This window comes from Myxine glutinosa, chromosome 1 (genome assembly GCF_964187855.1).
Source record: "Myxine glutinosa chromosome 1, kmMyxGlut1.1, whole genome shotgun sequence".
In the NCBI taxonomy this organism is placed as follows: Eukaryota; Metazoa; Chordata; class Myxini; order Myxiniformes; family Myxinidae; genus Myxine; species Myxine glutinosa.
The window spans coordinates 99,634,333-99,661,083 of record NC_136261.1 but is presented as its reverse complement, the minus strand read 5'-3'; the positions used below and the strand labels follow the sequence as shown (position 1 = coordinate 99,661,083).

Here is a 26,751-nt window from a genome sequence, read left to right as displayed (position 1 = left end):
CCTCTCATTTCCTCCCCCCTCACCTCCCATTTCCCTCCGCCTCGCCTCCCATTTCCCCCCTCGCCTGCCATTTCCCCCCTCGCCTCCCATTTCCCCCCCCTCGCCTCCCATTTCCCCCCCCTCGCCTCCCATTCCCCCCCTCATCTCCCATTCCCCCCCCTCGCCTCCCATTCTCCCCCATTCTCCCCCCCCTCGCCTCCCATTCTCCCCCCCCTGGCCTCCCATTTGCTTCCCCTCCTCGCCTCCCATTCCCCCCCCTCGCCTCCCATTCCCCTCCCCCTCGCCTCCCATTTCCCCCCACCCCCTCACCTCCCATTTCCCCCCCCCCCTATCTCACCTTCCTCCTCTTCCCCCTCCCATGCTCTCCCCTCCCCTTCTTCCTTCATGTTTCCCTTCAAGTTCTACTTACGTATATAAAAGAGATAACTGTAGTCTTTGTGAGGATCAAGCAGATAGATCAATATGAAAATAGTTTGAGGTTCCAGCCTGCCCTCTACATCTTTAGCAAAACACAGAAGATTGAAAATGTTTTTATTTTATTTTACTTCCAGTTGCATTTTAAGATCGATTAAATTTGAAGTGAAAGTGTAAATAGAGCAGGGCAGGTGATGCAGGGAGATTAGTTGTTCTCTAAAGGTCATTAAAGAGCCACTTGGGTTTTTACCAATCTGATAACATTCATTAACCTGAGACCACGTTTAAATTTTGTATCCTCAAGACCACTATCTTTTGGAATATTTGAACCCAAACTACCTAATTTAGCAGAGCAGTATCCTAACAACGAAACGACAATTGTCTCCATCCACAAATCCTTCACTTCCCCTATCTGCTGAATCCTACGTTATTTTCCTTCTTCCTTTACCTTTCGATAAGCAAACACTCGGAGTTTCGTCCCTCCCAAAGTTTCCAGGATCTGCCCATGATGTAGCTGTGTGCGTCGTAGCCTTTGCTTGATCACGTGGTCCAGTAAGACTTTCTCCTGGTTGACCTCAAGAACAGCCTGAACGGTAGGATCTTTAGCAGAAACAAAAAACAAGCATTTTAACTTCAGTGTGGATTCCTGGACATGCAGTCACGTGAAAAAGTAAGTACACCCCATTGTAAAGTTTTGACTTTTTCAACATATTTCAACACACAGCTATTTGATCTTCATTTCAACAATATTGATAGATAAAGGTGATATAATATAACAAATATCATGAAACATTTACATTTTGTAGTCCATTGTATAATTTAAATAAACATAAATGCAAATTTCGCATGTGGAAAAAGTAAGTACACCCTTGGCTCCAATAGGTGGTATTGCCCCCTTTGGCAGAAACAACCTCAAGTAGGCATTTCTTATAACTGTCTACCAGTCTCTGACATCGACTGCGAGAAATTTTTGCCCACTCCTCTATGCAGAATTATTTCAGCTGTGCGATGTTTGAGGGGTTTCTTGCATGCACAGCTCGTTTCAAATCCCCCCACAACATCTCGATGGGATTTAGATCCGGGCTTTGACTTGGCCATTCCAGAACCCTCCATTTATTCCTTTTCAGCCATTCCTTGGTGGATTTACTGGTATGTTTAAGGTCATTGTCATGTTGCAAGGTCCACCTTCGGTTGAGCTTCAACTTTCCGACAGATGGCCTCACATTATCCTCAAGCACCCTCTGGTACAATGAAGAATTCATAGTGGATTCTATGATGGTGAGCTGCCCAGGCCGTGATGCAGCAAAGCTGCCCCAAACCATAATATTTCCACCACCACGCTTTTCAGTTGGTATCAGGTTCTTGTGGTCAAATGCTGTCTTTGGTTTTTCGCCAAACATGTCTTCTGGTACTGTGGCCAAATATCTTTACCTTTGACTCATCTGGCCAGAGCACATTGTTCCAGGCATGCTGGTCTTTGCCTCGGTATTCATTGGCAAACTTTAGTCTTACCCTGATGTTCTTTCTGGACAGCAAAGGTTTCCTCCTGGCACACCTCCCATGCACACCTCCTCTTTCTCATGGTAGACTCGTGCATTTTGACATCAACAGTGGCAAGAGCTACCTGTAGGTCCCGTGATGACATTCTGGGGTACTTGGAGACTTCTTTCAGCATCTTGCGGTCTGCTCTCAGGCTGAACTTGCTGGGGCGGCCTGGCCTGAACAAGTTGGCAGTTGTTTGGAATCTTCTCCACTTGTAGATGATCTTCCGGACAGTCGATTGATTGATTTCAAATTGTTTGGAGATCTTTTTAAATCCCTTACCAGACTCGTAGGCATCAATAACCTTCTTTCTGAAGGCCTCAGAGAGCTCTTTTGATCTAGGCATGGTGACGCCGCACACTTCAACAACAAAGAGCAAACCAAACTAAATGTCTGAGGTTTAAATAAGACAAGTTCCTCCAAGATCCTCTCTAACGATGTTCTAATCATTTGCACCTGAGCTGGTGCACCTGATTCTAATTTTAGGTATTTGAAGTTGTGATAAATGTAGGGGTGTACTTACTTTTTCCACATGCGAAATTTGCATTTATGTTTATTTTCCCCCGTCGCACCGCGGAGCGAAAGGGGGCTATGGTTTCCCCCTCCTTCTGTGTGTGCGTCCATGCGTCCGCTCGTGCGTGCGGGCGTGCGTACATGCGTGCGTGCATGCGTAAGCGAAGGACCGAATTCTAATTTGGTGTGTGGGTGCAACCCACGTCAAAATCCAAGATGGCCACCACCATGTATGTCTGAACCTTGTGAGCGGAATATCTTGAAAAATAAACGAACTACTAACTTCTAATCTGGTGTGTGGGTGTATCGACGCATAAGGGAGAACATTATTGAAAATTGGGTCGCCACGTCAAAATCCAAGATGGCCGCCTTGCGTCTTCCACTTTGTCAACTCACATCACTTCACCGACGGGGAACCTAGGCATAACGCTTGTGTAAATTATACAATGGACTACAAAATGTAAATGTTTCATGATTTTTGTTATATTATATCACCTTTATCTATCAATATTGTTGAAATGAAGATCAAATAGCTGTATGTTGAAATATGTTGAAAATGTAAAAACTTTACATGGGGTGTACTTACTTTTTCACGTGACTGTATGGCGACTCTTGGGGTAAATGTTGAACCTCGAGTTAATACATCTAATATAGTACGGTACATGAAGCGCTCAAAAAACATTTGCTTGATACTCCAGATGTGGTGTATTAATGGTTAAAAATACAGCTGAAGAACATCTGTATAAATATATAATTAAATATATTTAAAGTAAATGGAAAAAAAACCAAAGCTTTCCTTTCCTGTTCCAGATGTGAGCATGTGTATCCACCTCCGTTTCATTATAGTAAGGGAAACATATGAAAATCTGTTAACTAAATTGTTACCAAAAAATTTCTTCACCAATATGTTTGTAAAGGTGTGTAATAACATGTGTTAAAATGTTGAAGGTCAACTCCCGTGGGAAACCCAGAAAAAAAGCTGTTGAATTCGGGTACCGAAAAATTATTTTCGAGAATTTTTATATTTTTAAATCGGCCCTTAAGTAACTTATGAGGGGTCAAATAAGGGTTTTTCATGATTCTGAGTTGATTGTTAACATTTATATTTCACCACAGACACTCCTTTGTGGAAAAATAATTTCTAAATATATCTCATTTTCTACTTTGCAGGACATGGAGTCTAGCAATATGGATGAAGACGTTACTCCACCTGTGCTCAATTGCTTCATCTGTGCACGCTCGGATACACCAGCTGAAAGGCTCATACAGGCAACTCCAAAGGGATACTCAACTTTATTGAAACAAGCAGAAACTGTCGAAAATGTTACTGTTGTGGAACGTATGAAGGAGGCTCAAAAGGAAGGAAAACTGAGGTACCACCAGAAGTGTAAAAATGATCTGTACAACAACTTTGTTGCAACCACCAAGAAGTCAGCTCAAGCATCAAAGGCAGAGAAAGAGTCATCAAAGTTGAAGAGAAGACGCACTACTTGTGAGTTCAGTTCATCAACTGGCTGCAGTTCTAGAAGATCACAGTCAGTTGACCTCCTGTATAAGGATGTATGCATTCTTTGCAACCAACCAGCCCAGCTCTACAAAAATAATCCAGCACAAGCTAGAAAGAAATACAGAGTGCCAGATAATTTGACTGCAGATACACTGAAGGCAAGCTTGCTGAAGACAGCACGGAGTCGCGGGGATGACTGGGGCACTGAAGTCACTGGACGCCTGGAAGGGATCAACGACTTGGTAGCAGAAGAAACACTGTACCATTTGCGATGCAAACTTATGTTTGCGAGAGGTGACAGTTTGTCCAAGACTGATGAGTGATGAGGAAGGAAAAAGGAAGAGAGGACAGAGGAGTATTGATGAGGAGCGAGAGGCAGTTTTTATTGAATTCTGCGAATGGTTAGACTCATAATTAGAGCATGGGGTAATGAACATGGACCAAGTCCATGAAAAGCTGCAGGAGTTTGATCAGTCACCAGAGAAGAGCCTTTCTTATTCAAAGCATTGGCTAAAGATAAAACTTCTAGAGAAATACGAAGACACCTTGTATTTCACAACACAGGAAAGAAGGGCAGATGTACTCTGTCTCAAAGATGGCACCGACAATATTCTGCGAGCGCATCATGCTAATCTTGACCATGGAGATGAGAAGACTCAGATCATAAAGACAGCACTCAAGTTCATATCCAATGATATTGCCTTGATTGATTTAGGTCCAAAGTCATACCCCACCACACACAGTATGACTGACATCGATAGTCAGCTGACACTTGTTCCTGCAAGCCTTCAGATGTTCTTGAGACCGATTGTCAAGACAGACGAAAGAGTTGCCGTTTGGGGACAGAATTTTATTAAGGCCTGTCGACCTCGGTCTGGAGTATTGCCACACCAAATGGGGCTTGCCATACAACTTGATCATAGATTTGGGTCAAAATGGATGCTCAACAAGTTCCACCGGCTGGGATACACTGAGTCTTACACGGAGACACAAAACTACAAATACTGCTTCCTTAATAGTAGGAGTGGAGATGATGTTCCAGATACTTCTGGCACTCTTGACACCATTGTGGAGGAAACCGATGAACAGATCAATGATGAGGTTGCGGTTGATGCTGCGCTTGAGGATCAATCAGTGATGACAGCCAAAGTGCCAGCCAGTGAAAGTGAATTGTCAAGTAATGATCAGGTGGTCTTTATGGAGGTTGGGGAAACAAACAATGCAGTCACTCAGTTTGTTGGAGACAATATAGATTTAAACATTGTCTCTATTCACGGAAACACTCCCTTTCACTCAATGGGTTGGATCGAAGTCACCTCTCCGGCACCACCTTTGCCAGATCCACAGACAACAGCAGCTTTCCCCCGGGTGAAGTTGAAGGCACTCGACAAAGCTAAGGTCCTGAGAGGAACTGAAGTAAAGATTATTCCATTTACGAACAGGAAACAGATAGGAACGAATGCGATCATGTTTCTCCCCCTCGCTGAGCTTTCCTCCTCCCTGGCTCATGATCAGCCACTCCTCACTCCAGGTGACACACTCTGGGCAGCGGGGTGGGTGATCAAAGCCAACGATCCTGAGTTCCCACACTCCAACTGTGGATGTGGACTATGGATGGAGAATAGGTGTGCATGGGTATGAGCCAGTTCCAACACTAGACCCCACGGCTCCTGAGGAGCTATTGCAGTTCACGAGCTGTAATTGTCATGGAGATTGCAGCAACCGGCAATGCAGCTGCAAGAAGAATGGGGTCACGTGCATCTCGGCCTGTGGAGTCTGTAATGGCATTACATGCAGAAACTGCAGTCATGATGTTGTTGAGTCTGAAGAAGACATAGACAATGACTGTTGAAACTTCTGACATTGTGAATGAGAAATAACTCTTGAGTATTATATATAAAGGTGGGCGCGATTCGGAAAATTTTAAGTCCGCTTACCGCTTATCCGCTCCGCCAGCCCGTGTAGTCCGATTCGCTTATCCACTTCAGTGGCCGAAAATCTTAGTCCGCTTACCGGTTATCCGCTTATCCGCTTCGATTCGATTTTTTAAAAGCGCTTCGACGTTTTTAAAGCGATTTTTGACGTTTCTAAAGGGAATTTAATGCTTTTTAAGCCTAAATAGCCATTTCTAACTACTACAAAGACAAACAAAGCTTTTAAGATCAAAAATATACATTTTTATTTAAATAAAATTTATTCAAAATTTATTGAAATAAAGTTTTCCACTCGACTCTACTCTACTCTACAGTTAATTTAAATATAATTTTAATATATGCAAGTTACATTAAAGAAAAATCAATTTGCCCGTCCTTTCTTTGACAAGAGAGTCTACTAGTCAACAGACTAGCAGTCTGTTGACTAGTCCTCGTCTTCCTCCTCCACCTCGTGGGCCTTCTTGAGGATTTGGAGGTTGCCCTTCATGAAGACGAGGGCCTCGAAGTTCGGTGCAGCCAGGGCCGACCTCTTAGGCCTGAGGATGTCCGACCCGTAGCTGAACACGCGCTCGACCGAGGCAGAGTCAGAAATCTCTCCATCTTGACGTTATTGCCGCTCTAGCGTCGAATAAAATATTCAGTTTTCACTTATTATTCACTTAAATAAATATTCACAATTCTAGAGTAACGGCTCAGGCTAACAGCTGATTTGGCGAATCGCGATGCGCTTTAATTTTTCGGTAGTCCGCTTACGCTTATCCGCTTCGGTTTCCGGGGGTTGTTCCGATTCGCTTATCCGCTTCGAAAACGTTAGTCCGCTGCAGCGGATAAGCGGATAAGCGGACTTTCGAAGCGGACCGCCCACCTTTGAATTTATATATGTATGTGAAATAAAAGCTACTTTGTGTGTAAATGTAAAAGTGAAAATATAAATGTTAACAATCAACTCAGAATCATGAAAAACCCTTATTTGACCCCTCATAAGTTACTTAAGGGCCGATTTAAAAAAATAAAAATTCTCGAAAATAATTTTTCGGTACCCGAATTCAACAGCTTTTTTTCTGGGTTTCCCACGGGAGTTGAACTTCAACATTTTAACACATGTTATTACACACCTTTACAAACATATTGGTGAAGAAATTTTTTGGTAACAATTTAGTTAACAGATTTGTGAAATATCTCATAAAATGCCCTTACTATTAAGGGATCATGATTTATGGACCAGTTTGTGAAGTTTTCTTGTCCTCAAAGTTTTGTTCCGAGGGCTCTTTTTGAGGATTGTCACTGAGCCTCGGACAGCTTTCAACTGCAGTTTGTTTGTCGTAATAGTCCCAGGTATGGTTTTTAAGATCTCTGTAATGTTATTTTTCATCATTCTTGTTGCTCCAATAATCACTGGTACAATTTTGGCATTCTCCAGCTTCCAGGATGTTTTCACCTCATTTCTGAGATCTTGTTATTTGGTAATCTTCTTGATTTCTTCATTGTTTAGCCCAAATCGCAGGGTACCTCAATTAGAGGGTACCTCAACTGTGAAATACCTCAAAAGAATGCCTTCTTTTATTTTTTGTACCTCAGTAGTCAGTACTATATATCCGGTCGCAATGCTTTGTTTTCTATGTTCACGCTCAATGGGATCATCAGGTCGTATGTGAGCATTACTTCCTTGTTTTCAGTGATTGCTTTTGGTTCATGTTTCCATGAGTTTTCTGGAACTGGGATATTGAGACTTTTGCAGATGTGTTAGTGGATTACTCTACATACATTGTGTGTGTATTTGTGTGTGTCAGTCATCATTCATTCGGGCATTGGTGGAGACGCGCTGTAATAAGAATAAGAAAAACCTGGTGTTGGCTTAGCGATTAGGGTGCAGGCTTGGGATTCCTAGGATCCTGAGTTCAAATCCCGGTCGATCGCTGAATTAACGCCAGGGGGGTTGACTCAGTCTGTCATCCTTCCGAGGTCGGAAAATTGAGTACCAGCTTGCTGGGATGAATGATCCTGGTGTGTACCCCGATTTAGAATAGGTACGCCGTATCCCTGCGCATTGTAAGAGGCGGCTAAGGACTGGCATCAGGAAGGGCATCCGGCCATAAAAACATTGCCTCAAACAGGGAACCATGATTGTCATGGGACCCACAAGGCTAACCGCCTCTGTAGCGGGGGAAAATGGCCTTAAAGCGATCATTCATTCATTCATCACATTACCAAGGAAAGAACTGTGATCAGGGACCAGGAGTGTGTACTGTTGTTGAGCTTGCAACAGTTCAAGCAATCCAGCACGTTTGAATGCATCCAACATGGAATTTGCTCCTTGAGTCTCTGCCAATTCTATCACCGTGTGAGCTGAAACACAATAATAACAGCACAAGTAATAATGGCATTAATTATATCCATATACAATTATCATTTTAACGAGTATACTAACACCAGTAACTAATCCTCAAATTATTTGAAACGTATCAAAGTTTGTCAAGGCAGAGAATATTGAAGAAGAAGCGATCAGCACCATAATATTTAGTGTAGTGTGGTTGCTACCGGAGTCTGGTATCAGCACCCGGTCAAGAATGTGTACCACGCCATTGGTGGCAACAAGGTCTCTCCGAAGCACAGTAGCATTGAGGCCTATCGAGAGAGTGGCATTCTGGCATGATATCGGAATCTGGTGTCCGCTGATTGTAGAAAGCTCTTCAACCCCCAGCACCGCTTCAGAACAGCGAACAGCACTCAGAATGTGGTTGTTGAGAAGAGCTGTGGAATGTTGGTGCTATTAGTAAGGTGTCTGATGAAATCTGGAATTCTAAATAGGAATGAAGAATTCAGATCTGAAAACATGATCTTTGCCAAAGGAGGTGAAGAGTAAGAAAAAAAAAGTTTAGGGTATGGTAAAAAAGACAGGGTTTACGAGAGTTTCTAAGGTACCCCTCAGAGTTTCGGGGTCAGCAAGGATGCGGTCTAGAGTGGCACGAGGTATTTGGGAAAAAGCTTCATCTGTTGGGGCCAGGAGAGTGAAGGGACCATCGTCGTCCAAGACGTCTTCCATCCCAGCCAGGCTAACCACCGTCTGAGCAGAAGACCACAACCACGAAGGTGGTTCAAATTAGACCTTGTCTTTTTTATTTTAAAAGGTAGAGTCAGGTATGTGGAGTCATGTTTTTTAAGGTGATTTTTTTTTCTCATGAATGATCTTTAAGGCTAAATCCATTATGCAAAATAGTATCCAACCACTACACAAGTTTTATGTACAGATGAGGTGTGGTATGAGGTGAAGAAGTTTGATGTGCAGAACCAGTAGATTTCAACCAACGTGTCAATCATGAATTCTCCCAGCTTTTAAATTTTAAGTTTAAATCCTTGTTTTGTTTTTGTGTGAATGTCATTTTGTTGAGCTCATCCGAGCCACCTGGGGTAATTGATTAGGTGAGAGCTGATTGGTTATTCTCTCCAATTACAGGCGAGAGATGTGATTGGGTCTTGTTATTCATATGTTTACTGCTATTGACATTGTACGTGGTACATGCTTGGGAGTCTTGGTAGTGTGCATTTCTGTCTATGCTGTCGCTGATGACTCGCCAACAAGTGATGAAACTGGTCCAATGGCTGAGGGGAGTGTGTAACATTGGGATTCTCATGTATGTACTACTTGTGAATGTCTGCAGCTGTAGAGGAACCCTGGTTGGGTTTGAAATAGCAAACGGCTTACCTTGTGGAGCAATCTTATTTGGCTGAAAGGGCAGGGGATCACTAATTATAACGTCCCAGCTGCAATTGTCAACGTCTATCTATGTGTCTGTTGTCTATCTATTTATCTATCCATCTACCTATCTATGTGTGTCTATCTATCCATATAAAATGTATGTCTATTTATCTATCTATATGTATGATGTACGCATAGCCTTGTGTAATTTCTGTATAATTTGTACAGATATCTGTCTGTCTATCTATCTGTCTGTCTATCTTTCTAACTGATGTGAGAATGTGTGATTGATGTAAGAATGTGCTTTCACTTTTATGAGAGGGATAGGGGGGTGACAGGGAGTTGGGGTTAGGAATGTGTGGGAGAAGCAAAGATGGGACAGAGTGGAGAGGGTGAGGTTGAGGAATTTTTGTGGGGGAGGAGAGAGGGAGAGTAGTTGTGGTGGAGAGCTTGAGGGGTTGTGGTATTATGTGGGGGGTGGGGGTGGTGGGACATTGATTGAGGACTCGATGAAGAAAAGGGGAGTGAAGGACAGAGAGTTTAATTGGGGGTAGGGCAGGGAAGTGACAGTGTTGGGGAAGGGGGGTTGAGGTTTTGGGATTGGCAGGGGGCCTGTGGACCTGGGGTTTGGGGGAGAGGGTGGTTGAGGACTTGAAGAAGAAAGGGGGAGGACAGAACAAAGAGGTGGGGTTTGGGGGCAGACAGGGGACAAAGCTGGAAGAGGGTGTTTTGAGGACTTGGGGTAGGAATGGGGCTTAGAGTCTTGGGGTTGGGAGTTGAGAGAGAGTGTGGGTTGAGGATTCGAAGAGGAAAGAGGTTGAGGACTTGAAGTCACATTTTACATTACATGGAATTTCCACCCGTCCCTGCCATTATGCTGTCAAAGGATATTCCTAGCAAACTCCATAAATATTCCATACTCTATTGGAAACCAATTATCTTATAACAGCCCAGTGGAACTGTGTTTTCTGCTCGTATTTAATAAGACTAGGGCATGCCCGTACTATATCTATATCTAAAATTATATCCCCCCCCGCCCCCTCTATTTACATGAAATGGTTTGGTCCAAAGCGAACGGCTTGCGAGTGGTGACAATCCCCCCCCTCTATTTACATGCAATGGTTTGGTCCAAAGCGAACGGCTTCCGGAGTTTGGTAAAGAAATCGCCATCGCGTGCACAAACGCGCAGGAAAGCGAATGAAACGCAAATTCGTTATTATTAGTTGTAAAACATAGTTTAACGCCAACATAGTTTGCAAACGTGAAATAAATGAATACGCTGTCAAATGTGCCATCCGAGGCAGAGTGTGCCCGCCACGTTCGGCACACGCGATCGTTCGCTGCTCTCTGATTGGTTGAATCGTTTTTTGGACATAGCTCGGTAAGTAATTGTCCGATTAATATGAAACCTTGAAAAGGCACATCCTCGGGTCCCCAGCAATATACCTGGCAAGTTAAAAGTATATCGGACCCGTGGTTGTCGAGAAACAGCGGTCACAGACAAACGTACAGACAGAGATTACTGGAATTATAGATAGACTAGGGCATTGCCCGTACTATATCTATATCTAAAATTATATCCCCCCCCTCTATTTACATGAAATGGTTTGGTCCAAAGCGAACGGCTTCCGGAGTTTGGTAAAGAAATCGCCATCGCGTGCACAAACGCGCAGGAAAGCGAATGAATCGCAAATTCGGTTTTATTAGTTTTAAAACATAGTTTAACGCCAACATAGTTTGCAAACGTGAAATAAATGAATACGCTCTCAAATGTGCCATCCGAGGCAGAGTGTGTCCGCCACGTTCGGCACACGCGATCGTTCGCTGCTCTCTGATTGGTTGAATCGTTTTTTGGACATAGCTCGGTAAGTAATTGTCCGATTAATATGAAACCTTGAAAAGGCACATCCTCGGGTCCCCAGCAATATACCTGGCAAGTTAAAAGTATATCGGACCCGTGGTTGTCGAGAAACAGCGGTCACAGACAAACGTACAGACAGAGATTACTGGAATTATAGATAGATGAACCCAATGGTGGTTCATGAATGTGCAAGGGTTGCATGGCAGACATGGTAGTAAAGAGTAGATATTATACAAACAGCATTTGATTGCTCCTAAATTATGGCCCATTACCACAATATAGTAAGTTGGGCCAGTGGATAAAAAAAAAAATAGACCACAGCTGTAACAACATCGAGGACTCCACAGGCTCAGCTCAAGCGGAAGTGATGCTTCCATCTATTGAATCCACGTGTGCGCACATATCCGCGTCACACGTCTACATTCGGTGCACATGTATTCTGTTACACCCCCCCTTCACCACCCCCTTCTTAGCAAAGAAAATTGTTAACTTAAAGAAACAAATTTGTTAAAGAAAGAGAGTCTCGACCTTACCTTAGAAAGTCTCCTATGGCCTTACCAAGAATGTCTCCAAGTTTGGATCAGAATCCAAAAGACCAAAGAGGCTGCTGGACACTGTAGTGAGCACCCTGTTTATGGTGTGTACAACACCATTGCTTGCCAGCTGGTCAGTGTTTGTTATCCGAGCACAATTCACTGTGATAATCTGCCGTAAATTAATACAAATCATTACTATTCTGATATTGTTATTGCTCTCGCAATAATTTATATAATTTCAACTTTTAAAATCTACAGTTATAAACATTGTTTATCAGGTTTATACAGTGTAGTTCATTTACACTTTACAGTATGAGCAAAATTCCCGTTATAACGAACGGCATTAATCATACTATAATTCAATAAATATCTGGGTGTTTGCTTGGGTGTTTGTTTGGGGTGTATGTTTGGGTTGTTTGTTTGGGGTGTTTGTTTGGGGTGTTTGTTTGGGGTGTTTGTTTGGGGTGTTTGTTTGGGTGTTTGTTTGGGTGTTTGTTTGGGGTGTTTGTTTGTCAGTTTGAGTGTTTGTTTGGGGTGTTTGTTTGGGTGTTTGTTTGGGTGTTTGTTTGGGTGTTTGTTTGTCAGTTTGAGTGTTTGTTTGGGGTGTTTTCATGGGGTGTCCATTTGAGTGTTTGTTTGGGCATTTGATTGGGTGTCAGTTTGAGTGTTTGTTTGGGTGTTTGCTTGGGGTGTCTGTTTGCGTTTTGTTTGGGTGTTTGTTTAGGTGTTTGTTTAGGTGTTTGTTTTGGTGTTTGTTTGGGTGTTTGTTTGGGTGTTTGTTTGGGTGTTTGTTTGGGTGTTTGCTTGGGGTGTCCATTTCAGTGTTTGTTTGGGTATTTGTTTGGGTGTTTGTTTGGGTGTTTGATTGGGTGTCAGTTTGAGTGTTTGTTTGGGTGTTTGCTTGGGGTGTACATTTGAGTGACTGTTTGCATTTTGTTTTGGTGTTTGTTTGGGTGTCCGTTTGGGGTGTCCGTTTGGGGTGTCCGTTTGGGGTGTCCGTTTGGGGTGTCCGTTTGGGGTGTCCGTTTGGGGTGTCCGTTTGGGGTGTCCGTTTGGGGTGTTTGTTCGGGGTGTTTGTTCGGGGTGTTTGTTCGGGGTGTTTGTTCGGGGTGTTTGTTTGGGGTGTTTGCTTGGGGGGTTTGTTTGGGGGTGTTTGTTTGGGGGTGTTTGTTTGGGGTGTTTGTTTGGGGTGTTTGTTTGGGGTGTTTTTTGGGGGTCTTTGTTTGGGGTCTTTGTTTGGGGTGTTTGTTTAGGGTGTTTGTTTGGGGTGTTTGTTTGGGGTGTTTGTTTGGGGTGTTTGTTTGGGTGTTTTTTTGGGGTGTTTGTTTTGGGTGTTGGTTTTGGGTGTTTTTTGGGGTGTTTGTTTGGGGTGTTTGTTTGGGTGTTTGTTTGGGTGTTTGTTTGGGTGTCTGTTTTGGTGTTTGTTTCAGTGTCAGTTTGAGTGTTTGTTTGGGATGTTTGTTTCGGTGTTCATTTGAGTGTTTGTTTGGGTATTTTTTTTGGGTGTCAGTTTGAGTGTTTATTTAGGTGTTTGTTTGGGTGTTTGTTTGGGTGTTTGGGTGTCTGTTTGGGTGTCCGTTTGGGTGTCCAATTGATTGTCTGTTTGGGGTTTTTTTTGGTTTTTTTTTGTATACAAGATCGAGGCTCGTGAAGGAGCGAACATTTATCACACAGAAAGACAAACCGACAAACCGACACATAACCGACAAACCGACACATAAAACAAAAAGCATCGGGAGCGGTAGACAAGATGGGGAGAGAGGGGGAAGGACACAAACACAACATTTGAGAGCAGGAACCGAGAGACATGGAGACATCGAGAGAACTGTGGGAGGGAGAGGGCTTTGGGGGGGAGGCATGGGAAAGGGGGTGGGAGAGGCAAAAAACATATGGACACTGCCAGGACTACCAGGAAAGAAGTTGGAATTACAAACAAGGTGGATCTGGGGTGAATTAGTGGGGGTAGAAAAGATCAAGGTTTTGGATGGGGGAAGATAAGAGATGGTGGTGAACAGCTGTTTTAAAGACCTGGAGGGAGGAGTGGGATTGAAGGGAGTGTGGGAGTTTGTTCCAGAGGCGGGAGAAAAGAGGAATGAAGGAGTGAAGGTGAGCAGAGAGCCGAGATTTTGGCAGTTTAACCATCAGAGGCTTGCTGGCAGATCTTGTGCGACCTGTAGGAATATTTGGGGGACAGAGCACAGAGAGAGCTGGGGGAGCAAGGCCGGAGAGGAGTCGGTAGAAGACAGAAAGACCACCTACCTGCCTGCGGTGAATGAGTGAAAGGCCCTCAGAGATAGCTTCATCGCGGGAGATTCCAATGATTCTGAAAGCTTTGGTTTCAACAGCGTGAAGCCGAGCTAGGTGTGAGGCAGGAGCACCAGCCCATAGGGGAGAATAGTATTCCATTGAGCTGTGGATGAAAGCCTTGTATGTGGTGAGGAGCTCAGGTGTGCCTAGGAAGGACTTCGCACGACGGAGTATGCCCAGTCGGCGACTGGCTTTGCAGGCCAGCTTGGAAATGTGGTTTTCCCAAGAAAGATCATGGCAGATAGTGAGACCCAAAAGCTTGAGCGACAGAACTTCTTGGAGAGGATTGTTGAGAAAGTAGATGGGAGGGTTGTCCAGTCGATCTTTTCGGAGAGACATTTTTTTTTTTTTTTTTTTTTTTTTTTTTTTTTTTTTTTTTTTTTTTTTTTTTTTTTTTTTTTTGTATACAAGGTCGAGGCTCGTGAAAGAGCGAACATTAATCACACAGAAAGACAAACCGACACATAAAACATATAACATAGGGAGCGGTAGACAAGATGTGGAGAGAGGGGGAAGGACACAAACACAACATTTGAGAGCAGGGACCGAGAGACATGGAGACATCGAGAGATCTGAGAGAGGGCGAGGGCTTTAGGGGGGGGGGGGCGTGGGAAGGGGGCGGTGGGAGAGGTATAAAACATATGGACACTGCCAGGACTTCCAGGAAAGAAGTTGGAATTTCAAACAAGGTGGATCTGGGGTGAATTAGCGGGGGTAGAAAAGATCAAGGTTTTGGATGGGGGAAGATAAGAGATGGTGGTGAACAGCTGTTTTAAAGACCTGGAGGGAGGAGTGGGATTGAAGGGAGTGAGGGAGTTTGTTCCAGAGGCGGGAGAAAAGAGGAATGAAAGAGTGAAGGTGAGCAGAGAGCCGAGATTTCGGCAGTTTAACCATCAGAGGGTTGCTGGCAGATCTTGTGCGACCTGTAGGAATATTTGGGGGACAGAGCACAGAGAGAGCTGGGGGTGCAAGGCCGGAGAGGAGTCGGTAGAAGACAGAAAGACCACCTACCTGCCTGCGGTGAGTGAGTGAAAGGCCCTCAGAGATAGCTTCATCGCGGGAGATTCCAATAATTCTGAAAGCTTTGGTTTCAACAGCGTGAAGCCGAGCTAGGTGTGAGGCAGGAGCACCGGCCCATAGGGGAGAACAGTATTCCATTGAGCTGCGGATGAAAGCCTTGTATGTGGTGAGGAGCTCAGGTGTGCCGAGGAAGGACTTCGCACGACGGAGGATGCCCAGTCGGCGACTGGCTTTGGAGGCCAGCTTGGAAATGTGGTTTTCCCAAGAAAGATCATGGCAGATAGTGAGACCCAAAATCTTGAGCGACAGAACTTCTTGGAGAGGATTGTTGAGAAAGTAGATGGGAGGGTTGTCCAGTCGATCTTTTCGGAGAGACATAGTAAGAGTGTGAGATTTGTCAGGATTGAAAGACATGTTCCACTTGTTTGACCAGTCTGTGATTTTGTCCAGGTCTTCAGAGAGTGAGGAGGCAGCAGACTGCCGATCTGAGGGAAGAGGAATGGAGCGGCAGAGAGTGGAGTCATCAGCAAAGAGATAGAGAGGATTTTCGAGAGAGTCAGAGAGATCATTGATGAAGACCAGAAAAAGCACGGGGCCCAGAACACTGCCTTGGGGAACTCCAGCCTGAACAGGAAGAGGAGATGAGAGAAACCCATTCAGGGCCACACGTTGACGACGACTAGAGAGGAAGTCCGCCAGCCATGCGTGGAGATTTCCATGGATACCAAAGGAGGAGAGTTTGGTGAGCAGAGCGGGGTGCCAGACCGTGTCGAAGGCACGTGATATGTCGAGGGAGACAGCTCTAATTTCCTGCTTGGCATTGAGGACCTCCATCCATTGTTGAGACAGCAGAAGCAGCATGTCCAGAGTAGAGTGACCTGGTCTGAAACCAAATTGATGATCAGAGATCAAGCCATTGGAGAAGAGGAAAGATTTCATATCCGAAGCAATGATGGATTCCATGACTTTGCTGATAATTGGGAGAAGGCTGATTGGTCTGTAGTTGCTAGGATCTGTTTTTGCACCTTTTTTGTGCAAAGCGGTGATGTTGGCTGATTTCCAAGCAGATGGCAGTTGACCTTGAGCAAAAGAGAGGGTGAAGAGAACAGAGAGAGGGTGAGATAGAGCAGCAGAGCAGGATTTTAGGACCCGTGGGCTGATGCCGTCGGGTCCAGTTGCAGAATCAGAGTCGAGGGTTGACAGAAACTTTTCCACCTTGTCAGGAGGAAAGGACACGGAGTCCAGGAGCAGCAGGGTACGACTGGGTATGGTGGGTACAGAGAGGGATGGGTTTGGGACACAAGATTTAGAGGCAAACACAGAGTTGAGGCATTCAGCTTTTTCACGTGCGGAGTCAGCTGTGTAGCCGTTTGAGGTAAGGGAGGGGATGGAGGGGGAACAAACACCAGAAACGGATTTGACCAGACGCCACCAGGATTTGGAAGAGGGAGACAGATAAGAGAGTTCGGTCTTGAGAACGGAGAGATATTGTTTCCTGGCTCTCCTGAGGGTGGACACACACTTGTTTCGGGCTTTGTGAAAGGAAATGAGATTTCCTTCCGTTGGATTTGCTTTCCAGGAGACGAAAGCAAGTTGTTTCTGGGCAACAGCCTCACCACAAGATTCCGTGTACCATGGACGGGAGGAAGGGTAAGACAACTGAAGACGAGATGGGATAAATCTGTGCATGAGAGAGAGCAATTTACTTTGGAAGAATTCCCAGGATGAGTTGATGTCAGAGGTGGTAGAAATGGGAGACCAGTCCAGATGATTGATGGCTGCTTGAAGACCGTGCCAGTTGGCCTGAGTGAAATGCCAGACTCGTCGACGCTGAGCAGGCTCCCTGAGGATGGTCAGAGAGATGTCCACTTTAACAAGGACATGATCAGATGATCCGATCGGAGCAGAAGAAGAGCAGCAGACATTTTCAGGGAAGTTAGTCATAACCAAGTCCAGAAGAGAAGATGTTCCGTTGACTGAGATCCGGGTCGGGAAATTGACAGATTGTGTCAGTCCCAGTGAGTCGCAGAAGTCCTTTGCTGAGGAGCCATGGCTGGTGAGAGAGGTACCCACACCCAGCCAACTGGCATGATGACAGTTGAAATCACCACATATGAGGAAGAGAGAGTTGGGATGAGTAGATAGAAGTTGGTCCATATCATCAGACAGCGAGATGTAGATGGAGTCATCACTGTTTGGTGGACGGTACAACACACATATGAACAAGAGGTGGGAGCGAAGGGGAAGCCGTAGCCAGAGGTATTCCTGGGGGTGAGGTGGAGAGAGTGCAGTGCAGGGCGAGTGAGGAAGAGAGTTTTTGATAAAGATAGCAACCCCGCCTCCAGGACGAGGCTCAAGTCTATCATACCGGAGGAGGGAGTAGCCTGGGAGAGATACTATGGAATCAGAGACATCATAAAGGAGGAAAGTTTCTGTTAAGCAGATCACGTCTGGTTTGACAGAAGCAACCTGTATGGAGAGATCAGTTAAGTTTGAACGAAGGCCCCGGATGTTTGAGGTCCATACCGTTAATGAAGAGGAAGGGGGAGCATCAGATACAGAACAGGGGGGAGGAGGGGTAGGGTAAGATGTGGAAGAGGTGGAAGAGGTAGGGAGAGCTGTTGAAGGTGTGTCAGAGGTAAGAGTAAGAGTGTGAGAGTATGAGATTATGAGAGTGTGAGAGTGTAAGAGTGTGAGATTTGTCAGGATTGAAAGACATGTTCCACTTGTTTGACCAGTCTGTGATTTTGTCCAGGTCTTCAGAGAGTGAGAAGGCTGCAGACTGCTGATCTGAGGGAAGAGGAATGGAGCGGCAGAGAGTGGAGTCATCAGCAAAGAGATAGAGAGGATTTTCCAGAGAGTCGGAGAGATCATTGATAAAGACCAGAAAAAGCACAGGGCCCAGCACACTGCCTTGGGGAACTCCAGCCTGAACAGGAAGGGGAGATGAGAGAAATCCATTCAGGGCCACACGTTGACTACGACCAGAGAGGAAGTCCGCAAGCCATGCATGGAGATTTCCATGGATACCATAGGAGTAGAGTTTGGTGAGCAGAGCTGGGTGCCAGACCGTATCGAAGGCACGTGATATGTCGAGGGAGACAGCTCTGATTTCCTGTTTGGCATTGAGGACCTCCATCCATTGTTGAGACAGGAGAAGCAGCATGTCCAGAGTAGAGTGACCTGGTCTGAATCCAAATTGATGATCAGAGATCAAGCCATTGGAGAAGAGGAAAGATTTCATATCCGAAGCAATGATGGATTCCATGACTTTGCTGATAATTGGGAGCAGGCTGATTGGTCTGTAGTTTAAAGGATCTGTTTTTGCACCTTTTTGTGTAAAGCGGTAATGTTTGCTGATTTCCAGGATGCTGGCAGATGACCTTGAGCAAAAGATAGGGTGAAAAGAACAGAGAGAGGGTGAGATAGAGCGGCAGAGCAGGATTTTAGGACCCGTGGGCTGATGCCGTCTGGTCCAGTTGCAGAATCAGAGTCGAGGTTAGACAAAAACTCCTCCACATTGTCAGGAGAGAAGGACACAGAGTCCAGGAGCAGTTGGGTTCGACTGGGAAAGGTGGGAACAGAGAGTGATGGGTTTGGGACTAAAGATTTTGAGGCAAACACAGAGTTGAGGCATTCGGCTTTGTCACGTGCGATGTCAACTGTGTGGCCATTTGAGGTAAGGGAGGGGATGGAGGGGGAACAAACACCAGAAACGGATTTGACCAGACACCACCAGGATTTGGAGGAAGGAGACAGGTTTGAGAGTTCGTTCTTGAGTGAGGAGAGATAGTGCTTCCTGGCACTCCTGAGGGTAGACACACACTTGTTCCGAGCTTGGTGGAAGGAACTGAGATTGCCTTCAGTTGGATTAGCCTTCCAAGAGGCAAAGGCAAGTTGTTTCAGGGCAACTGCCTCACCACAAGATTCGGTGTACCATGGACGGGAGGAAGATAAAGACAACTGAAGACGAGATGGGATAAATCTGTGCATGAGAGAGATCAGTTTGCTTTGGAAGAATTCCCAGGAAGAATTGATGTCAGAGGCAGTGGAGATGGGAGACCAATCCAGACGATTGATGGCTGCTTGAAGCCCGTCCCAGTCGGCCTGAGTGAAATGCCAGACTCTTCGACGCTGAGGAGGCTCTCTGAGAATGGCCAGAGAGATGTCCACTTTGACAAGCACATGATCAGAAGAACCGATTGGAGCAGAAGAAGAGCAGCAGACATTAGCAGGGAAGTTTGTCATAACCAAATCTAGAAGAGAAGAAACTCCATTGGCTGAGATCCGGGTCGGGAAATTGACAGATTGTGTCAATCCCAGTGAGTCACAGAAGTCCTTTGCTGAGGTGCCATGACTGGTGAGAGAGGAACCCACACCCAACCAGGTGGCATGATGACAGTTGAAGTCACCACATATGAGGAAGAGAGAGTTGGGATGAGTGGATAGAAGTTGGTCCATGTTGTCAGAGAGTGAAATGTAAATTGAGTCATCACTGTTTGGGGGACGGTACAGAACACATATGAACAAAAGGTGGGAGCGGAGAGGAAGCCGTAGCCAGAGGTACTCCTGGGGGTGAGGAGGAGAGTGGGCAGTGCAAGGAGAATGAGGAAGAGAGTTTTTGATAAAGATAGCCACCCCACCACCAGGACGAGGCTCAGGTCTATCATACCGGAAGAGGGAGTAACCAGGAAGAGATATTGAGGAATCAGAGACATCTTGAAGGAGGAAAGTCTCTGTTAAGCAGATCAAGTCTGGATTGTCAGAAGCAACCTGTATGGAGAGATCAGTCAGGTTTGAGCGAAGGCCCCGGATGTTTGAGGTCCATACCGTTAAAGAAGAGAGAGGGGGAGCATCGGGTACAGGACAGGGGAGGGGAGGAGTAGGGTAAGATGAAGGATGAGAGGGGGAGGTAGGGAGAGCAGTTGATAGTGTGTCAGAGATTACAGAAGAGTTCCAAGAAAGGGAAGGATGAGGAGGATGAAAGGTTTGGTGGTGAAGGGATGAGGCAGAGTGAGGGGTTGTTTGAGGGGGGGCATGGAACAGTAGAAGGTTGGGGGGGGGGTGGAGGCATGAGATAGAAGGGAGACGAGGTGAGGAGGAGGCAACTTTGAGGAGGGGGGAGGAGGGAGAATTTGAGAGGAATGGTATGGGGGGAGATTTGAATGGGCGGAGTTGGGGGGGAGTTTAGGAGTGTAGGGGCAAGGGGGGGGATTTGGAGGGGAGGGGCAAGGGAGGAGTTTATGAGGGGAAGGGCAAGGGGGGAGTTCAGGAGTGGAGGGGCAAGGGGGGGGGATTTGGAGGGGAGGGGCAAGGGGGGACTTTAGGAGGGGAAGGGCAGGGGGGGAGTTCAGGAGTGGAGGGGCAAGGGGGGAGTTTAAGAGTGGAGGGGGAAGGGGGGAGTTTAGGAGTGTAGGTGCAAGGGGGGGGGGGGGATTTGGAGGGGAGGGGCAAGAGGGGAGTTTAGAAAGTGGATGATTAATGAAAGACGAACATTGAAAACAAATTGGGTTTGTTGTGATTTTCAAGTTAGCAATCCGATTCAGAACGATGGAGGAGGGATGGAATGAATGTGAATTTAGACCATGTAGTGAGGGAGACGTATAAGATATTGAATTTCTTTTTTTTGACGTGGAATGAGTTGGAGAGGAAATTGAGAAAAGCCTTTTAAATAGGAAGAAAAACAGCGTGTTGTAATATACCACTGAATAAACCACTGAAGGGGAAAGGTTAAACATATTTAAAATAATATTTAAACAGAACCGTGAACAATCTTATATGCACAAAATACCAATGGGGGGAGGGCCGAGAGGGACCACCACGAGTCACGTGAACAGGGCAAAAGGTGGATGGCAAGGAGATAATGGGGGCGGGGCGAAAAGCACCGCGATACACCTGGACAGAAAGTACAGGATGAGACAACGGCACACGTGGAGAAAGGAAAAATGTATTGTTTTTTTTTTTTTTTTTTTGGGGGGGGGGGTGGGTGGGGTGTGGGGGGGTGGGGTGTGGGGGGGTGGGGTGTGGGGGGGTGGGGTGGGGTGTGGGTAGGGTGGGTGGGGGGGTGGGGTGGGGTGGGGTGGGGATTTAAAACGTTAGACAGAGAGTATTACATTCGGTGTAGAAGGGAAAAACTGAGAGCCAAGCAAAACACGATGTAGGGGACTTAAGTTAACAAACACCGACAGGGGTACAAGGCCGCACACGAGGCGCAGAACAGGATTAATTAATTACGAGTTACAGGAAATTCAAACCAAAACTAACTATAAACAAACAATAAAGCATGGACGATAAAGTAACGAGTTGAAATTTGACAAACACACGAATGAAAAAATAACCACTTTGGATGCCCGGAGAGAAACAAAGCCTCCAGGTCGGAAGCTTCAACAACTAGGCCGCGTGGCCGCGCACGGCACGAGATACTCGACTATTTTTTACAGGTATGAAAGATTAACCCCAATAAAACTTCCGAGGGACACTTAAAAGGTACACACACGTAAGATAAACAGTTTAGACAAGAATACAAATGTGACAATGACTTAGCTTCGAGCGTGCGCGAAGATCGTGGAACAGCTTCGAAAATCCGTGACCGCCCTGATCAAGATCTCGCGAGATCTCGTGTTTGTTTTGGGTGTTTGTTTTGGGTGTTTGTTTTGGGTGTTTGTTTGGGTGTCTGTTTGGGTGTCTGTTTCGGTGTCTGTTTGGGTGTCTGTTTGGGTGTCTGTTTGGGTGTCTGTTTGAGTGTCTGTTTGGGTGTTTATTTTGGGTGTCTGTCTGGGTGTTTGTTTTGGGTGTATGTTTTGGGGGTCCGTTTGGGTGCCCATTTTGGGTGTCTGGTTGTTTGGGTATTTGTTTGGGTGTTTGGGTGTCCGTTTTGGTGTTTGGGTGTTTGTTTGGGTGTCCGTCAGGTTGTCTATTTAGGTGTTTGTTTCGTTGTCTGTTTCGGTGTTTGTTTGGTTGTCTGTTTGGGTGTTTGTTTGGCTGTCTGTTTGTGTGTCTGTTTGGTTGTTTGGTTGTTTGTTTGGGTGTTTGTTTTGGGTGTCCGTTTGGGGTGTTGTTTGGGGTGTTTTTTTGTCAGTTTGAGTGTTTGTTTGGGGTGTCCATTTGAGTGTTTGTTTGGGTGTTTGTTTGGGTGTCTGTTTGGGTGTTTGTTTTGGGTGTTGGATTTGGGTGTTTGTTTTGGGTGTTTGTTTTGGGTGTTTGTTTTGGGTGTTTGTTTTGGGTGTTTGTTTTGGTTGTTTTTGTTGTTGTTTGGTTTGGGGTGTTTGTTTTGGGTGTTTGTTTTGGGTGTTTGTTTTGGGTGTCCGTTTGGGTGTCCGTTTGGGTGTCCGTTTGGGTGTCTGTTTGGCTGTTTGTTTGACGTGTATGCACCCCTAACCCACAAGCCGGAATGAGTTGAAAACTGGTGGTTGTACTAATGGTGTACACGATAAAGTTTTTGACGGTAAAAACAACTTCAGACTCCTGGAAGTGGGAACATTACTATAACTGAACCATTTGATGGGGGTGCCTTTCGGTGCTATTTTTTTCTCTTTGCCAGACATACATATGGGGTACTACCATACTCTGTGATGAACGGATTTCATTTCAAAATAGCAAACAATAAAATGTCGATTTGTTTTTTGAATTGTCAAAATCCAATGAGCCAATCTGGAGAAATTCAGTTGAACTGTATTTCTGCTAGTTCGGTAAGTGCCACAACGGTCATGCGATAACTGTAGGTTGAAATGTTTTGGGTGATGCCATGGAAATTTGCCACACTCGGAATTTGTGAGCGTTTGAGGACAACCTGCTTAAAAAAGAATTATAATTTTTTGGGTGGAGGGAGGTTGTTGGGAGGATGTAATAAATTTTATATAGAATGAGCAGTCCATGGAACACACCAGTATTTCATCGAAAGGTGCTACAGCGAGGTCTTCAAAAAATTGTTTTTTGACTTCTTGGTGCCATCCTTTTATAGTTTGACTGAATGACTGTTTGCCAGTCCCTTACCCCATTGGGATAGTGTTGTATGTAGAGGTTGAGACCCTGATAAAGGGTTTTGAGAGCAGATCCATGGGTTAGCGCAACAGAGAGGTAGCGATGGTCCAGCATGTGGTAATGTAGCGTGTTGAGAAGCTCAATATTGACGTTGCTCACAAGTGATTGATGCAGAGCCTTTTGAGGAAAACATGTGGGATTAACCAACTCAACCAGAGCCTGAATGACCACAGGAATAATGAATAAAAGAACCCAAAAATGCATGAACACAATGCTATTTCATTGTTATGATTTTGCATGTGTAGGATAATATTGTTTGGAATTCAATGTTAAAATTAACAAGTAGGATTGACTGCTTTTTACTGTGTATCTTCATAGTGTGTCTGACAGAATGGCTCATAAGTATTGTACTTCCCTTTGAGCTTGTCCACTCCATATTTGATTCTCGACATGATAAAATGCTTGAGCTCTTAGCAGGCCTGGTTTTGCAAAGCAATAAAATGTGTTTTGTCCATCGAGTGGGATGTTAAGCTGGTTTCCTTCTGCCAGCATGAGCCGGCGAACATGAAAGATCTCGTGGTGTCTTTTAACGAACCAAGATACCTAATTCCTACCATAATTAGCTTTACAGCGTCCAATCCGCTATGGAACAATAGTTCACATAGTACAACATGAAAAATTGCCAGGACAAGTAACATTACAAAACGTCTTCACAGCGTCATTTCAGTCCTATATTCCTTGTTAACTCAACTGGACTAGCGTCCAGTTGAGTTCATCACATACTGAACCCTCCGGCGTCCGTCGTCCGTCGTCTGTCGTCCGTTAACTTTTCGACGTTAACACTCCAGCGTCCACAAATATCAACCGATTCTGATCAAACTTGACATGCAACATCCTTACCCCAAGGACCAGGTTGGTATTACATTTCAGCCCGATCCGTTGAAAAATGGAAGACTTAGGCGACCATTTTGTTTTTGGTCATGAAAACGACGTTAACACTCTAGCGTCCACAAATATTAACAGATTTTGATCAAACTTAGAATGTTGAACCCTTACCACACAAGGTTGGTTGCTATATTAAGTCAAATCTAGTACAGACAACTGACCTACTTTAAAGTTGTCCAGTCAGTTCAGTTCCCTGGAAGCTCCAGTTATTTATTATCTTACTATAATTCACCAAATGTCCGTCTGTCTGTCCGTTTGAAGGTACCACAAAAACGGCTGAACCGATCGCAACGATATTTTGGGTGGGTAATCCTCAGACCCCCTGGAGTAAAATAGGCTATATTGTTTTTTCCAAGTTTTCCAATTTTCCAGTTTTTCCAAACACGATGGAATAATATTTACCGATATCAACAGTGTTGTGGCTTTTATTGAAATTCTGCAAATACTGTTTAGACTTTGATGGGAATTACGAACCTGCCGTGAATGCGGAAGTGGACAGATGACGGCAATGCGCAGGTTTGATAATATCCCAATACAACCATCATTCATTTGTAATGTTAAATCGTTAAACGTTAATCGTGTTAATCGTTTTTTAAAAGTATCAATTGATGATTGGAATTGAGTGAATACAATTACGATTTAGAATTCGTAATTGTGTTCACCCAACCGTACAGAACTGCAGATCAGGATTTAAATATTTGTTTATGTTCACGAATGTTGTTAAAAGTTTATTACGTGCAAAATCGAAGATTTTTCAAGTATATTGGTCGGTTGCGTTTGTGGTTCTGTCTGTCTGTCTGTCTGTCTGTCTGTTTGTTTGTTTTTGTTTGTCACCAGCCTACAGGTCACAATTTTCAACCGATCTTCACAAAACTTCACCAAATGATAGAGTTGGTCAAAAGCAAGAAGCCTATTGTTTTGGGGGTCAAAAGATCAAAAGGTCAACATTGGCCAAAGGTCACCAACTTTGCTAAATTTCTAAAATCCTCAATTTTCATCCGATTGCCTTGAAATTTGAAGACGACTTGCATATCTGGTCACTGAATTCAACCACCAAGTATTTTTGAGGTCAACATAGGCCAAATTTCTAAAATCCTCAATTTTCATCCAATTGACTTGAAATTTGAAGAGGACTTGCATATCTGGTCACTGAATTCAACCACCAAGTATTTTTTTTAGGTCAACATAGGCCAAAAGGTCAACATAAACCAAAAGGTCAACATAGGCCAAATTTCTATAATCGTCAATTTTCATCCAATTGACTTGAAATTTGAAGAGGACTTGCATATCTGGACACTGAATTCAACCACCAAGTGTTTTTGAGGTCAACATAGGCCAAAAGGTCAACATAGGCCAAATTTCTCAATTTCTCAATTTTCATCCAATTGACTTGAAATTTGAAGAAGACTTGCATATCTGGACACTGAATTCAACCACCAAGTGTTTTTGAGGTCAACATAGGCCAAAAGGTCAACATAGGCCAAATTTCTAAAATTCTCAATTTTCATCCGATTGACTTGAAATTTGAAGAGGACTTGCATATCTGGTCACTGAATTCAACCACCAAGTATTTTTGAGGTCAACATAGGCCAAAAGGTCAACATAGGCCAAAAGGTCAACATAGTCTAAATTTCTAAAATCCTCAATTTTCATCCAATTGACTTGAAATTTGAAGAGGACTTGCATATCTGGTCTTTCATAAAGGTCAAGGACCTGCATAAAGGTCAAGGACTTGCATAAAGGTCAACTCAAGGTCAAACTTCTAAAATCATCATTTTCCATCTGAAAAATTGTCACTTTTCATCCTGTTGACCTGAGCTTTGATCTAGATCGTAAATTTTAATCTTCATGAAATGGACAATTTGCTGTATCAATGGAAAACTTTGGGGGGGGGGGGGGGGGGTTGCAAGTATCGTGCTCCGCGTGACGTCTTCTTGTTTTTTATATTAATGTTATTAAATTTGTGATTGGAGTTTTGCTGTTTGGAATGAAAAAAGAGATATCGAGTTCAAGTTAATGATGAAATGCCGTGATAGTTTCTACTTTCTAAACGTGAATTCGCGGATCGCCATATGCAGATTCGCCATTGACTGGGTATAGAACAAACGTACCCGTTTGTTTGTGAACGGATACGTTTATCATGGAAGTCCTTCACGAACTTGCTGTCCATGTCTGACGTGCGACTGAATATGCTACAGGAATGTGGAATTTATTGGTTTCATGCTTTAGCATTCGCCATTTCTGCATTGTCTGTTTGCTTCTGGCCTCCCACCCGTGCATAGCACGGGTACCTTTCTTGGAAGTAATACAAAAACTATAAATCATGACTTGTTCTTTATTTCTTGCACATTTAAGTTCTTATTGTTCTTGCACTAGTGATGAAAACAACAATGGAACTAGAACGACAATCGGTAGAGCGCATAAATCCGCCAGACTGAGCAGTTTACGTTTTGTATCGCACTGATGGGCGAGATCTGGATCCGGACCTGAATCAA

At 44.6% G+C, this 26,751-nt stretch overlaps 1 protein-coding gene across 1 annotated transcript in view; it reads right to left on the bottom strand.

Moving 5' to 3' along the window:
- The window catches only part of LOC137426738 (transforming growth factor-beta-induced protein ig-h3-like), a 61,437-nt gene that overhangs the window by 25,754 nt on the left and 8,932 nt on the right, over positions 1-26,751 (bottom strand). The window contains exons 5-10 of the mRNA XM_068115565.2: positions 23,324-23,488; positions 12,027-12,173; positions 8,833-8,974; positions 8,449-8,661; positions 8,119-8,256; positions 863-1,014 (exon numbers count right to left, since the gene is read on the bottom strand). Of these exons, the coding sequence (XP_067971666.2) occupies positions 863-1,014; positions 8,119-8,256; positions 8,449-8,661; positions 8,833-8,974; positions 12,027-12,173; positions 23,324-23,488 (957 nt within the window). The remainder of the gene's footprint in view (positions 1-862; positions 1,015-8,118; positions 8,257-8,448; positions 8,662-8,832; positions 8,975-12,026; positions 12,174-23,323; positions 23,489-26,751) is intronic.